Source organism: Leptopilina boulardi, unplaced genomic scaffold (assembly GCF_019393585.1).
Source record: "Leptopilina boulardi isolate dan_hultmark-lab unplaced genomic scaffold, ZJU_Lbou_2.1 LbouV2_165, whole genome shotgun sequence".
In the NCBI taxonomy this organism is placed as follows: domain Eukaryota; kingdom Metazoa; phylum Arthropoda; class Insecta; order Hymenoptera; family Figitidae; genus Leptopilina; species Leptopilina boulardi.
In genome coordinates this window covers 2,848,594-2,863,838 of record NW_026137713.1, presented here as the reverse complement: position 1 = coordinate 2,863,838, position 15,245 = coordinate 2,848,594, and the positions used below count along the sequence as shown (strand labels likewise).

General features: G+C 23.5%; 3 protein-coding genes across 5 annotated transcripts; 2 read left to right on the top strand and 1 right to left on the bottom strand.

Annotated features, from left to right (window-relative positions):
- The first annotated feature begins 979 nt into the window (after nt 1-979).
- LOC127277402 (excitatory amino acid transporter 3-like) lies at nt 980-7,321 on the top strand. 3 transcript variants are annotated; one of them, XM_051298502.1, is made up of 12 exons: nt 980-1,098; nt 1,311-1,969; nt 2,610-2,721; nt 4,438-4,723; nt 5,045-5,288; nt 5,445-5,487; nt 5,690-5,726; nt 5,813-5,999; nt 6,163-6,396; nt 6,527-6,718; nt 6,783-6,917; nt 7,085-7,321. In XM_051298502.1, the coding sequence occupies exons 4-12, from the start codon at nt 4,468-4,470 to the stop codon at nt 7,233-7,235; spliced, it is 1,479 nt and encodes a 492-aa protein (XP_051154459.1). In that variant the 5' UTR covers nt 980-1,098; nt 1,311-1,969; nt 2,610-2,721; nt 4,438-4,467; the 3' UTR covers nt 7,236-7,321. The 3 variants fall into 3 exon arrangements, with proteins under 3 accessions (XP_051154459.1, XP_051154460.1, XP_051154461.1); XM_051298503.1 differs by having other exon boundaries at nt 2,610-2,725; XM_051298504.1 differs by lacking the exons at nt 980-1,098; nt 1,311-1,969; nt 2,610-2,721 and adding an exon at nt 3,375-3,533.
- Nucleotides 7,322-7,712: 391 nt separating this feature from the next.
- On the bottom strand, nt 7,713-9,202 carry LOC127277403 (vacuolar protein-sorting-associated protein 25). Its single transcript, XM_051298507.1, has 4 exons — nt 9,033-9,202; nt 8,540-8,685; nt 8,197-8,415; nt 7,713-7,981 (listed from the first exon to the last, which is right to left on the bottom strand). Exons 1-4 carry the CDS (start codon nt 9,080-9,082, stop codon nt 7,869-7,871), a joined length of 528 nt encoding a protein of 175 aa, XP_051154464.1. The 5' UTR covers nt 9,083-9,202; the 3' UTR covers nt 7,713-7,868.
- A 215-nt stretch (nt 9,203-9,417) lies between these two features.
- Nucleotides 9,418-15,169, top strand: LOC127277398 (kinesin-like protein Klp61F). The gene is made up of 16 exons (XM_051298499.1): nt 9,418-9,666; nt 9,907-10,054; nt 10,240-10,389; nt 10,501-10,661; nt 10,808-10,957; nt 11,051-11,287; nt 11,392-11,767; nt 11,855-12,105; nt 12,309-12,567; nt 12,690-13,034; nt 13,115-13,342; nt 13,481-13,660; nt 13,881-14,103; nt 14,195-14,316; nt 14,479-14,688; nt 14,962-15,169. Exons 1-16 carry the CDS (start codon nt 9,602-9,604, stop codon nt 15,076-15,078), a joined length of 3,222 nt encoding a protein of 1,073 aa, XP_051154456.1. The 5' UTR covers nt 9,418-9,601; the 3' UTR covers nt 15,079-15,169.
- Nucleotides 15,170-15,245: the final 76 nt, after the last annotated feature.

Genomic DNA, 15,245 nt, shown 5'->3' with positions numbered 1-15,245 from the left:
AAAATTATAATTACTGAAAATCATATATATTATTCAAAAAATTTTATATAAGAAAACAACATTTTTCTTATCTCTTAAATTTCTTATAATTTATGAATTTTGTTACATCAAAATTAAGGAATTTTTTTTTTAATCTATAGTAATTAATATTTTATATTTTTAATTTTAATTTAAATAAAATTTTATTTTACCTAAATTAAATGAAATGTTTTTTAATTTGTAACAAATTTTTTTGATAGTAATTGAATTAGTTTCATTAACTAATGTTTAGAGTAATTAAAAAAAATTACTCCTGGTCATCTTTAAAATTTACTCTCAATTTATCAGGGGAACTTTAATTAAAAATTGTCATCATCTTTCTAATGTAATTAATTTTATTTACTTTGTTTTTTTTTTAAATTTAAATACAAAAAAAAATAAATTATAATAAGAAAAATTTATTACTATAATAAATTGTTAAATATATAAAAATGAAATACAGAATATAAATAATATAGATAATAATAAAAATTTTTTTCAAATTTTAAGAATTCTAATTAGAAAATATAGAAAAAAATTAAAACTTATCTAGGGAATGTTATGGGGAAAAATTTTTTTTTTTTTTATGATTCAAAGGCTGCAGAAGATTAATTACAAAAAAAGAATTGCTTAGTCTCGTTTTAATTAAAGCAGACTCACTTTATACTAAATGCGTAATAATTTACTGGATTAGTCGGGATATTTTGAGTTTTATTCAGTTATTCTACATATTTTTTTTATACACAAATTAAGTATGAGTCCTCTTAATCTTTTTTTTCTGCAATTCCTAAACTAATTTTACGCTTTATAATCAACCCATTGTCACAAATGTCCTTTATTTCGTGTCGAATTAATTTGCACTAATATTTTTTTTTCCTTTATCACAATTATAATTATAGTTTTAAATTATCGCAATTTTAACACAAAGAAGAAAGAGAGAATTTTTTTTTCTATTTTACTAATAAATTATGTTAAGCTTATTTTTCAGAAAAGGAATTTATTTAGATATATTTAAAGAATAGGAATTTTCAAAATCCCACGAGGAAAATTAATAATGATAGAAATTTCCAGTTTTATAAGGTACTTTTATTATTTTTAAATATTTGAAATGTTTTTCTGAATTTTTTTATTTGAATTTTAAAAATTAATTAAATACTTAGGAAAATTTCAATTAAATTTTAATATTTTGAATTTTATTATTTCGTACTGAAATAAAAAAAGTTAAAACGTGAATTATTAATTATTGTTTAATTCAAGAAAATGTTAATCTAATTTTATATTTTTAATTTCAGAAAAAATCGAAAGGATTCTGTGATTATCTTCGATAGATTATGAATAAAATAGAATCTTGTGAAATAAGAAATACAAGAAGCACAATGACTTCACTAGTTTAAATTACAAGTTCAAGGCATTAAGTGGAGTTATGCAGTGTCTCAATATATTCAGTAGACTTTCCTTTCTTTTTTTTTTACTCTTTTTTGCATATGCCATAATCTGTCGCATTTATTGAATTTTATTGAGAGTTTGATTATTCTAATTACATTTTTAAAAGTATATACCTGCATCAATTTATGTTTTTGATAATCATATGTTTACACAAATGATTAAAAGAGAGCAAAGGAAAAAAAAAGAAAAAAAACAGAGAATAAAAAAAAAGTATAGGAACACAGAATGATGAAAAAGAATTTCTTTCTCTTTCGAATTCAGCATGAAGTAAAGGACCTCATACATAACTTGACCAGTCAGACGGGAACTGTCGCGACTGAGTGAACTCTTCGATATACTCTGTAATATTGCGTGCATGCCGAAGAAAATACCGCTAGTTTATTTTTCTTTTCATACACGTGCAAGAAAATCAAATGAAATATTATACTTCTAAGTGAAAAGTAAAAGTATTTCGGAAATTTGGATTAATAATTACGAAAAATTGAATTCCAGCTTCTCTAAATTGGTAATTAGTTAATTTATTATTTATATAAATTTTTAAACAAAATTTTTCAATAATATTGTTGCATTTTTTTAATTTTATATTTTTTTTGTTTTGCAAAAAATTTACATCTAAAATTCTTATCAGGTAAAAACATCATTGACACTTTCCTCAAAATTAACTTTATTATTATTGAGCAAATAACATTTGTAAATAATTGGATTTTGAGGCATATTTTTTCAGCTTTTTAGTTACTTTGTGTAATTTATTTTTTTATTCTATTTTTTAAATCTATTTTTTATTTTACACATAATTTTATTTTATTTTTATTATTTAGTTTTCAATATTAATAATAGTTTGAAATCAGTTCAAAAATTTACTTTTACGTTATTAACTTTCGATTATTTTCAAATTTGAATTAATTTTTTTTAAGATTTTAGTTTAAATCCTGTTTAGTAAATTAAATTAATTAAATCAAATTACTTATGGAAGTATAAAAAATATATAAAAGTATCTTATAAAGTATAGAAAAGCTTTTATAATATTAAACAAAATTAGATCAAATCAATAAAATTAATCCTATGAAGTAAACTTTTAACTTTCAAAGAATTTTTAATCAGTTTTTTAATGAAAATAGTAATTTAAAAAGTAATTATTTTTACAGGTAATTTCTGAAATAAAGGAACATTTCCTCAAAACCCGCATGTGATTTTAAAAAGAAGAACTTCATTCCAATGTTTGGGCAAACATTATTTTAAGGAAATTTATTTTTTATCGTAGGTAATTTTAATTTTAAATTATGTAGTAGAATATTAGAAAATATAAAAAATAATGAATTAAAATTTTAATTAAAATGAAATAAATTACAATTTTAATTTTTTTTCAAATATTATTTTAAAATTTTATCTATATAAAACATTAAATTTCTGATATTACTGTTCATTATAACAAGCAATTTTATATTTTTCTTTTTTCATAGGAAAATAGGACTTTTGTGCATGAATAAATAATTAATTTCTAGAAATCGTCATTTATCATTATTTTATTACTAAAAAGAAAAACAATTAAAAATTGTTAAATTGACATCTGTTCATTTATTTCTAAAATTGAATTTTTTTCAATTCTATTATTATTTATTATTTTTTTTTATTTTGTTATAATCAAAATATAAAAAGGAATTAAATTACTTTTTTTTCATCTTTCATATATTATGATTTATGCAAATTAGTAGATTATCGAAACTGTCAACGTACCAGTAAATTTCTAAAACCTGTTCAGAGCGGGAATTTGAAAAAGACTGACAAAATTTTATTGAATTGAAAAAAATTTACATACGAAAAGAAAATCAACAAGTATGGTTGACTTAATAATGAGATAAGGGAGATGAGTATTTTTTTTATATTGTGTAATGCGAGTGATAATTGGAATTTCCTTTGGAAACCGCCGCGAACAAGTTATTTCTCATATTGTATGCAGATTTGTGTAAATTTTGAAAAAGTATTCTTTGTGCATTACTTATTTTGATTTAAAATAATTATTTAAATAATAATAATTTTTTTATATGTTATTAATAAATTGAAATAAAAAGGTAAATTATGAAACTTTGACATTTTTAGACTTTTAAAATTCTTTAGGGAATTTAAAATTAATAATAATTAATTTTAATTAATTAATAATAATTTTTAAATAATTGACCGTTCATTTATCTAGCATTTAATTATGTACTTTTAATTGACTTACGTATATTTAATTACCAGACAATTTTTTAGTCATTTAATTGCTGAAATATAATTTATTATTAAAAAGAATTTTAATAAAAAAAGTTTTTAAATATCATTAATATTTTAAATAAAGCAAGTTTACTCCTGTCACATATTAAATTGATAAAATATTCTCGACGTAACGACAACAAACCGCCTTCTTAAATTAGTTTGCACTTCTCTCTTTATGATAAGTTCAAACTTTTACTTATTACATTTTAATCAGTTAAATTGAATCATACATATATAATTAATTTGATATAATAAGGCAATTGTTTTTCTCTAAACTTACGTATCGTAAATAATTATTTATGTAATTTAAATAAACAAAATTTTTTTAAACTTTAATGTTTTTTTATATTTACATATTACATATACTTAGTCAAAAAATAAACAATAAATTTTATGACGTTTTTTTAAAAAAAAGCAAGAAACCACAATTATAATAAATTATAAAAAAAAAATCTAAAAAGAATAATTTGAGTATTGAAACGTCAAATAAAGTTTTTAAATTATTATTATTCTTTTTTTACTTTAAAAACGATTTAATTATAATGAATATTATTCATAAAATTTTAATTTTAGAATTTTCTAAAAAAAAACTAAAAACGTTTAATATTTTCAGAATAATTTGATTTAGAACATTATTTTTATCTTTGTTTCAATTATTATTTATTAATTATTAGAAAATAAATGAAAAATAATAGAAATTCTTATCTGTTATTGTTCCAGGGAAAAAGAGATTTTCATTAAAGAAAAAAAATGGCTCTCCCACCAAATTTGAAAAGACAATTTTCAAAACATGGATTGACATTATTTACTGTTATTGGAGTATTATTTGGTGTTGCACTTGGTATGATACTACGTAAAAGTGGCAAAGAATCATGGACACCTCGTGAAGTATTATACGTCGAATTTCCCGGTCACATGTTTCTTCGAATGTTAAAAGGCCTTATACTTCCTCTCATCGTCTCTAGTATAATCAGTGCCATTGGCAATCTTGATCTCAGTTTATCCGGTACGTGACAATTTTTTAAAATAAACTATTACACAATTTCTTCACGCCTCAATATGGAAATCAGATTAATGGTTTTTCCACTCTTGTTACAATAGAAGTCTCTGTGCTTCTAGAAAATTTGTTTAATCCACAAAAAGAGAATTAAAAAAAAAAATAATTCTTCATTTTTGAGGAATTAAAATAGAAAATTAAAAACATATTTTTTATTTAGTTTGAATTTAGCTCCAAAAAAACTTCCTTTGTATAAGTTTTTGTAATTAAATGATAATTGATATTTTTGTTTAAATCAAAATTCTTATTGAAAATATCAATTTTTTTTAGGAAAAATTGGTAAGCGATCAATTTATTATTACAGTACGACAACGATAACTGCCGTAACATTGGGAATTATTTTGGTTTTGACAATAAGGCCAGGTGATTTTAAAAATACAAATTGCCCTCGCACAGCGGAGGAATTTTTAAATAATTCAACAACAATTCATAATGAATGTAAATTTTTCAAATCAAAAAAATTAGAAGTATCACATAATATTACAACTGTTGATACAATTCTCGATTTAATAAGGTAAAATGTATTTTTATTCTTTTTGTTTCAAATTTTTTTCTAGTTTTTTTTTTTTTAATTTCTCTTGTTTTACAGTGTTATAAATTATTTGCGAAAGAAAATTTTATTTGTTAAAAAAAATATATAGAACAATAAAACGACAAAATTTCTTTTTAGAAATATATTTCCAACAAATCTGGTGGAATCTTGTATTCAACAAGTGAGTAAATATAAAAAAATATAATAATTTATAATGATTAAAAATAAATAAGTAATTATTTGAAAAATTACTAAACAATATAAAAAAAATGATAAAATCGATTGTTTAATTTAATTAAAATTTTTTTCTTCAATAAAATAAATTATTTATGTATTATTTATTAATAAATAGTAAATACAATAATCAAATTTTTATTTTTCAGGATAGAACAGTATTAAATTATCCAAAAGACAAAAATGGTAAGATTATTATTATTATGGTAATTAGAAAAAAATGGAAAATAATTGTCAACAAGTTGGTATATTCATTTAAAAAAAATTTACAGTTTCTTCATTATACGATTGGGATATATCATTTGGAGTGTCAAAAAGTATGAATACTTTGGGTCTTGTGATTTTTAGCATTATTTTTGGAATTACCGTTGCAAAAATGGGAGAAACGGGAAAACCTTTACTCGAATTTTTTAATGCTTTATCCGAAGCCATGATGGTCATCACAAATTGGGTTATTTGGTAAATAAAAAAAACATTTCAAAAAGTCATTAAACAAATTAAAACTTTAAAAGAAATTTTAAAAGAAAATTCCATTAATTTAAATTAATTTTTAGAATTTTTTTTTTTTAAATTAATCATTGGAAATAATAATTATTTTAATAGATTTTTGTTTAATTTTTAGGCTTTCTCCTGTAGGTGTAATGTTTCTAGTTACTGCAAAATTAATCGAAATCGAAGATATCAGTCAAATTGTCGGTCAATTGGGTCTTTATTTTGTCACAGTTTTATTAGGATTAACTATTCATGGATTTGTTACTCTGTCAATTATATTTTTCGTTTGTACCCGAGAATTACCGTTTAAATATTTACGTAAAATGGGACAAGTTATTGTCACCGCTTTTGGAACTGCATCAAGGTGAGATTTTTTCCCCCCTTTTTTTTCATGAATAAATTTAATTATTATAAAAAATAAATAATTTAATTGATTTATTTATAATAAATTGAGAGAAAATGAAAAATAATATTGTTGTTTTTCAAAATTGTAGTTCGGCAACGTTACCAATTACTCTTCAATGTTTAGACAAAATGGGAGCTGATCCGAGAATAACGAAATTTGTGGTTCCAATAGGAGCGACAATAAATATGGATGGTACAGCACTTTATGAGGCAGTTGCTGCAATTTTTATTGCACAAGTGCGTCAAAGGAGCCTTTCATTTGGCAGTGTTATTGCTATTAGGTAAAAATATTTTTTTTTTCAATTTTAATTAAATTTTAATTACCCCGATGTTATTGTGCTTTAGTATAACAGCAACAGCCGCAAGTATAGGAGCTGCAGGAATTCCTCAAGCAGGTCTCGTTACAATGGTCATGGTTCTCGACACCGTTGGACTACCAGCAGATGACGTGTCCATAATTCTCGCTGTTGATTGGCTTCTGTAAGGAATAAAAAAATTTATTTACATAATTTTAATTAAAAAATATTTTTTTTAATATTAATTCCAATTAATATTAAAATTTACTTGAAATTGAAATTCTGATAAATAGATGAAAAGAAATGCAGAATATTTGATAATAAAAAACGAATTATTTACCTGATTAATAGGGATCGATTCCGAACGACAATTAATGTGGTGTGCGATGCTCTGGGAGCTCTTATCATTGAGAAAATGAGTAAACAAGATCTTCATGAAATAGTTGAAAATGAAGCAGACAATATAGAATTACCTCACATAAAAAAAACCGAAGATATTTAAGATTTGTGTGCAAAGTTGGAAAAGAAAATTTAGTAAAAAAGCAACATTTTAAATTTATCACCTTTAAAAATGAAAAAAAAAAGAAATTTATCTTTTCACGTGTTGCTGAGTAGACAGAAATCAAATTTGTTTTTTTCATAAAATAAGAAAAAACATTCCACTCTTGACTGTGTTAAAAAACGTAATTTTATATCCTATAAAAAATACGCTTCCTCTTGGAAATTTGTATTTGCCAAAGATTTATTAACATCTTTAATAAATAAAAAAAAATTCCCACATATATTTATATAAAAATATTAAATTTTCTTCTCATTATTTTTATAAGGAAAAAACTGTATTTTGCTAAAAACAATTTTATAATGAAAAACTTTGAATTATAAATCTAAAGAACAGTGAGATGAAAGATTATAAAAATAATCTAATTCTGAAACTTAACTGTTAATTAATTATTGTTATTATTAATTAAAAACTTCATCATTAAAATTGTAACTTTATGAAAATTTTTTTTTTAAACTTATTAAAATACATTATCTAAATTTTTATAACATAAATAATTCTTTATGTACTTATTTTAAAAATCTTAATAAATAAGAAAAAAAATTGCTACAAAAAACTCTCGATTTGTTTTAAACTTTAAAAAAATTTCACTCCTTGATTATCGTCAAACATAATTAATTCAGCTTTCTGCGAAGCTTCCAATGTTTTTAGCGACCTAATTAAAACTTCAGTGTCAAGTCCATGAAATTCTGAAATACGAACTTAATTTTAGAAATTTAAAATGATTTTTAAGAAAACATAATTATTTTACAATTTATATTTATTTTGATAATCATTGATTATTCAATATACTTTTTACAAAAAATAAATTTTTAATCCCAATTAAAATTACAAAAAGAAAACTGTTTTGTTTGTGGAAAATTAAATTTAAGTAAAGATAAATTTTGAAATAAAAATTATTTACCTTGATCAACAGTGTCTTCTCCTTGTGTTAATTCAAACAATGTGCATACGGAACCAATAAAACCATTTTCCTGAGCCCAATTGTAAACAATTTCTCCCCATTCTTCTAATGTATGCCAATAAACTAACCACCTTTGTTTCGTTTTATCGAGAGGACAGGCATTTCCTGATTTTGCTAATTCCTCTAATATTAAAAGGACCACGTCTGAAGGTAATTTTCCTATTATTTTATTTAAGGAAAATAAAATTAACGCAATTCAATTACATTTACATATAAAATTTATTTCTTACTTTTCTATAAAATCAATTTATTTATTCTTATTATAATTATATGAAAAGGATACTGTTTATTGCAGTGTTATTAAATAATGGACTCGATTGTACTTCACGAATATCTACAATTGCTTGTTTTGTAACTTTGTGATATTCTAAAACTAAATTCTTCCACGCAAGTAATTGTTTTTCTCTGGTCTCGGAATGAGGTTGAAGACTATAATTAAAAAAAAAACATTTGATTAAATAAATAACGCTATTAAAATAATGAACAAAAAATTTTAAATTTACCCCCTAACTTTAATTAACAACAATCATTAAAAAAATAAAATCTAATATATTATTTATATGAAAATTATTGCTACTATGCAATTGTTTATTATTGTTTAATTAATTTAATACAATTACTTTTAAAATATTTTTAATAAAATAATTAAAACCAAAAAGAACTTACTTTGAAAGAATTTAATAAATAATATATAGGTAAAAATTAATAATAAATGAAAATTTTGACATTTTGAGGTTAGGAATGTTTGTTTTCTAATCTTAAAATAATTAACTTACGTAAAAAATGGAGGAAAACTATATTGCCAAGACCAATTCATCTCCGTCATTTTAAAATGCAATATTATTTAAACACTTTATTATTATTAATTTAATAAATAATAAACAACAGATCACAACAAATGTTTACGTCAGCGCTTTTCTAGCAGACGATATTTTGATCGTTTTGACACAATTGACATTTTTATCGTTTTTATATGAATGCTAATTTAAAATGTCCAATAAATTAAGAAAATTAATTATTAGTTTAATAAATTATTTACCATTTTGTCAAAATTGGTTTTTATTTATTTATTTTTATTTCTAAATAATTTCTTTTTTAAAAACCGGAAATCGGAAACAGAACATATCAGCGCCTCTTGCACATGAAATGTGAAGTAAATTATTTTCAAACCGTCAACGGTTTATTTGGGAGGTAAAAAGTTGTGCGTTCTTTTCATGTGTAAATAAAAACGTGCTATTTTTGTGGAAATTGCTTTAGAAAAAAGGGTCAATTTTAGTGTTTACTGATAAGTGTCTTGATAAACTTGATTAAACTCAATAAAGTGTTCAAGAAAAATTGTTAAAAAATGAATGAAACACGAGGAAATAGGAAGGACAAAAATCAGAATATTCAGGTTTTCGTCCGTGTCAGGTAACGTTAAAAACATTAGCGTCTCTTTATGAATAGAAATGTCAAAAATTTCTTAATTTTTCAATTGTAATATCAATTTTTTAGCTAAAAATTTTTATAAATTAGCTTCTAACCTTTTTTTTCTAATTTTGTTGACATTTTTATTGTTTGAGGTTATTATTTAATTAAGATTCGTTATGATTTGTTTATTATATTTACAATGTTAATTTTTGTGTTAAAATGTTTGGTTTCTGTTTGCAGGCCAATTAATAATATTGAAAAAACACAAAAATCAGCGTTAGTCGTTGATGTTCCTTCAAATAAAGATGTAGTAGTGCGAGAGAGACCACAGGATAAAATTTCAAAAAAATTCTCCTTTGACAGAGTTTTTGGACCACATTCAAAACAGGTGTGCTTTTTTACGGAATTTCCTTTTGTTTTTTGTAATTTTCTCCTTTTTTTTTTGCTTCTGTGTAAATTCTTTTTATTTTTGTGAAAGGAAAATGTATATTTATTTAGAAAATAACTTTATTCACTTTATTTAAATAAAATTATTCAGAATAATCTGAAAAAAAAATTATTTTATAATTACAGATTGATGTTTACAATGCTGTTGTACATCCTTTACTCGATGAAGTATTGGCAGGATATAATTGCACTGTATTTGCTTATGGACAGACAGGTACTGGAAAGACTTTTACGATGGAAGGCTATAGCAATGATCCTGGTTTGCAGTGGCAAAGTGTAAGTGTAATTATTTATTTAAGTATAAAATTATAAAAATATCTAAATAAAATTTTACAAATATTTAATCAAGAAAGAAATAGAGGTAAAAAGATTATTTTTTATTAACAGGACACAACAGCTGGTATAATTCCTCGTGCATTAAGTCATTTATTTGATGAAATTCGAACACTCGACGCTCAAGAATATTCAGTACGTGTAAGCTTTTTGGAATTATATAATGAGGAATTATTCGATCTTTTATCACCAAATGATGATGCATCAAAAATCAGGTAATATTTCAAAAATCGCAATTTTTTTTTAAATAAAAAGGCAATTGAATTTACATTTCTTTATTAATAATTTATTCAATTAATTAAGAATAAAAAAATAAGTAGATATAGATCATGAGTTTAATTATGTTACAAAAAATATTCAGATTGTATGAAGATGCAGCGAAGAAAGGTGCAGTTATTATTCATGGATTAGAGGAAGTGACAGTACACAATAAAAGCGAAGTGTATAAAATTCTTGAGAAAGGATCGGAAAAGAGACAAACTGCTGCCACATTAATGAACGCTCAATCGAGGTATTAAATTTTCAAATTTTAATCTTAACTTAAAATAATAAATTTATTTTCTGTTTTTTCATTCACAATAATTTTCTATTTTTTTTTTTCTAGTCGATCTCACACTGTATTTTCAATTACTGTGCACATAAAAGAAAATACAGTTGATGGCGAGGAATTAATGAAGACGGGAAAATTGAATTTAGTGGATCTTGCGGGAAGTGAAAATATCGGAAGATCTGGCGCAGTTGAACGAAGAGCAAGAGAAGCTGGCAATATAAATCAATCTTTATTAACTCTCGGTAGAGTTATCACTGCTCTTGTTGAACGAGCTCCTCACATTCCTTATCGGTAATTCAATTGAAATTATAATTTTATTTTAATTATTAATTCATTATTAACTTTTGATTGACGATTTTAAAGGGAAATTTAAAAAATTTTAACTAAAATTGCAGAGAATCAAAATTGACTCGTTTATTGCAAGAATCATTGGGAGGACGAACTAAGACGTCAATTATTGCAACTGTTTCACCAGCGAGTATCAATCTTGACGAGACACTTTCAACATTAGATTATGCTCATCGTGCAAAGAATATCACCAATCGACCGGAAATTAATCAAAAACTATCTAAAAAAGCATTACTCAAAGAGTACACAGAGGAAATTGAGCGTTTGCGACGAGATTTGGCGGCAACACGTGAACGAAATGGCGTTTATATCGCGCAAGAAAATTTCAATGAAATGCAAACACAAATCGAATGTCAAGGAAAGGAGATTGAGGATAAAATTAATCACATCAAAGCAGTTGAAGAAGCAATGCAAACAAAAGAAGTTAGTTTTATTATAATTTATTTAATTGTTACAAATTTCTAATTTTTTTTTTTTTTTCAATTGTAAAATTCAATTTTCTTTTTTCAGAAACTCTTTGATGAGCTACAATCACAATACAAAATGCAAACCGATGATCTCTATCGAACAAAGAACGATTTAAATACTACGAAAACTGTTTTAAAGGAAACCAAATTGGACCGAGATGTACACAAGCATCTTGTCAATAAACATGCCAGTACGGAAAAAGTTTTATCAAAACAAGCGCAAACACTGTTGGAAGTTGCGGAAACAGCAACTAATGACACTCAAAAGCTTCATGATAAAATTATGCGTAAAACGTAAGATACTTTGTTTTTTTGTTTGATATATTTTAAAATTCATTATAACAAAGAACAGGTCTCAAATTGTCAAACTTGAAATTTTTTTTTTTTTAAACTAATCTGAAAGAAAAGAAAAATACTTTTACAAATAATTTTATTTTAAATTAATTTTTTCTTAATGTATAATAATTTTTGTTTACTTCTTTTTTTTCGTTTTACAGACGTGTTGAAGAAGAAAATGAGAATCTTGGTCAACAATTTCGCAAAAATATTTCCAAACGCTTTCAAAGTATTGAACAAGATTTATCATTTCATGCCCAACAATTGGTGCAATCTCATTTATCAATGAAGGATCAAATTGGTGTACAAACAGCCGCCTATAATCGTGGCATCGATAAAACAATTCATCATATTTCGAAAGAATTAACGCAACAAGAGGGTAACATTAATCGCAAATTAACGGAAGATGTAAATGAATCTGTGAGTATTTTTTTTTTTTTTTGTTCAAAAACATAAAATTTTCTTTCATTTCTTTATTTTTACTTTTATTTTTTGTTTTGCTTATTTTAAATTATTTTTTTTTCTTTTTTATTCTTTTCCAGTACGATTATTATTACAATTGGATAATGTTACAACTTCAAAATACATCGTTAATGTCGGACAAAGAATGTGATCGACTACATCAAATTTCTACAAAATTAGCATCGGGATTAAATGAACTTGTGAATAATAAAATAGCCGAGAATTTACGTTCATTGAATAATGAAATCTCGTCTAAATTACAAAATTACAATACATTCATGAAAGAATCATTGAGCCAAGTTTCAAATGAACTTGTTAATGAACATGATCGTCTTACAAATGAAATAGAGAATTTAAAAACAATAAATCAATCTTGTAGGGAAAATCAAAACAATATTCAACAAAATAGAAAAACATTTGAGAAGGTATTGATTTTTATATATATAAAATAAATTAATATTAAAATTTGAAGAATGTATTTGGGAATTTTTTTTTTTTTAACTAGATTTTCGAAGATGCGTGGCTTCAATATCAAACTATCAAAAAAAGCGATGAAGAAAATCAAATTGCAACTTTCCACTCGTTGCAAGAAATAAATGACAAATATGATTCTCTCAGCAATCACAACGCATGCAAGCGTAAAAATAATATCGAACGAGATAATATTTTCATCAATAAAACTAGCAATGATATTGAAAGTATTCAAACATCATTGACAGCTGGTTTGAAAAATGTGAGAAACAAATTTATATTTATTTTTTATTTATATTTTGAATTTATTTAAAATTTTTTAATTTTATTTAATTAGAATTTTATTAGAAATTTGTTTTAATAATTATAAAGAAATAAAATTTTATTTTAAACATTTTAGAATTGGAACATTGCCGACGAAACAATCAAACAAAGCAAAATATTCACGAAGAAAATTGAATCAGGTTTAGAAGAAAGCAGAAATACAATAAGGGAATATCAAAAGTCTGTAACAAGTGGTACAAGCGAATTACAACAAAGAACATCAAATGACAAAGGTGCAATTTTATCATCTGTGCAAGTAAGTTTAGAAAAAAAATTCATCTAAATAAATTTTATTTCAATATTTAACATTTTATTTAAACCTGAATAGTTATGAAAATATAATCTGAAAAATTAATAATTGAAACTAAATAATAATTATAACTTATTAGTTTGTTGGTTTCAATTATAATTTCTCATTTTAACTGTAATATAAAAATGTAATAAACTGGAAATTTTTTTGTTTTTTTTTCCCGCAGGATTTACATAAAATTGTCGCAGATGCAAGTGTCGATCATGTTGAATTCATGGAAGATCAACGTAATAAGGTACAAATAAGTTCAACTGAAATTGGCCGCAAATTAGAGAATCAAAGTGTTGAATTCACCGAATGGAATATTGGAATAACTACAGAATTGCGAACAACGCAACATCAAATCGATAAATTCCTCATGGAAGATCTTCGTCGTGATGTACCAACAGGTTTGTTAAATAAGAAAAAAAAAATTATTTTCTCCTTAAAAAACTGAATGAAAATTATAAAGCAATATAATAATTTTGTTTATTTTGATAGGAACAACACCTATTCGAAGAGACTTTCACTATCCTCAAAGATTAGTATCAACTTCACCACACGAAAGAATTATCAAAAGATTCATAGAACGTTCTCGAAGTGCTGGTGAATCTGACGACGAGGTAGAGAAATTTATTTTATTTATCAATTTAATTTAAAGAAAAAATTAAATTTAAAAAAATTTAATTAAATATGTAATTAATGTTTGTAAATTATTTTATAGTATTATTTATTTAAGCAATATATGAGTTTATTTATTAATAATTAAATAATTTCAATTTCAGGACACAACTATTATTGCTGGTAATTCATCACCAACGAGAATTAATGGTCAAATTTCGTCCACGCCTAACAGCATTTCGAAAATTCAATTTTGTAACGGGAACAATGTCGGTTATCCAATGGTAAAAGCCGCTTCAGCATCTGACATTTCCATCATCTCGAGACCCAGCAATGAACTCATTAGTCAATCTGAATCAGATTTACCTTTAAAGGTATAATTATATTTACTTATTCAAGAAAATTTACAAACTTTTCTTTAAATTATTCACATATATTTTATAAATAAATATATATTTTTTTTTATATTTTATTTTATTATTTACCTATGTTTGTATTGTTAAATAATTGCTTACATAAAAATATTTTTTAAAAAAGAACTTTAAATAAATATATTAATAAGAATTATTAAATTAATATTTTTTTTATGAATATATTTTAAGTATTTTAAAAATTGAATTGAAACAAAATGTTTTTTTTTTATCCAGCAAAATGATAAAGAAAATGATGAGGAAGAATTCATCAAACCAAACAACAACACAAAAATCAAACGATTATCAAAATTAAAAAGTGTCAGTCGAAGAGTACTTGGAAGTTGCAACTAGATTCATCAATAAAGAAAAGGTTAATATCTTTTATTACTTTGTATTTTCAATAGATGAAATTGTTTGCCTACTAAAAAGCTTCATTATTTTAGCATTTTTTTTTTCTATTTTAGAAACGTTAAATATTCACCTCTATTATAGTTCTTTATTTTAACAAAAAATTAATT

Excerpts from the sequence above, each read along its gene's own strand:
- LOC127277398 (XM_051298499.1), top strand. The coding sequence starts at position 9,602 with ATGAATGAAACACGAGGAAATAGGAAGGACAAAAATCAGAATATTCAG. Across the intron at positions 10,055-10,239 it reads TTGGACCACATTCAAAACAG|ATTGATGTTTACAATGCTGT; the intron begins GTGTGCTTTTTT and ends TTATAATTACAG. Across the intron at positions 14,317-14,478 it reads CTGGTGAATCTGACGACGAG|GACACAACTATTATTGCTGG; the intron begins GTAGAGAAATTT and ends TTTCAATTTCAG.
- LOC127277402 (XM_051298502.1), top strand. The coding sequence starts at position 4,468 with ATGGCTCTCCCACCAAATTTGAAAAGACAATTTTCAAAACATGGATTG. Across the intron at positions 5,289-5,444 it reads ACAATTCTCGATTTAATAAG|AAATATATTTCCAACAAATC; the intron begins GTAAAATGTATT and ends ATTTCTTTTTAG. Across the intron at positions 6,397-6,526 it reads GCTTTTGGAACTGCATCAAG|TTCGGCAACGTTACCAATTA; the intron begins GTGAGATTTTTT and ends TCAAAATTGTAG.
- LOC127277403 (XM_051298507.1), bottom strand. The coding sequence starts at position 9,082 with ATGACGGAGATGAATTGGTCTTGGCAATATAGTTTTCCTCCATTTTTT. Across the intron at positions 8,416-8,539 it reads TAATAACACTGCAATAAACA|GAAAATTACCTTCAGACGTG; the intron begins GTATCCTTTTCA and ends ATAAAATAATAG. Across the intron at positions 7,982-8,196 it reads AGAAGACACTGTTGATCAAG|AATTTCATGGACTTGACACT; the intron begins GTAAATAATTTT and ends TTCGTATTTCAG.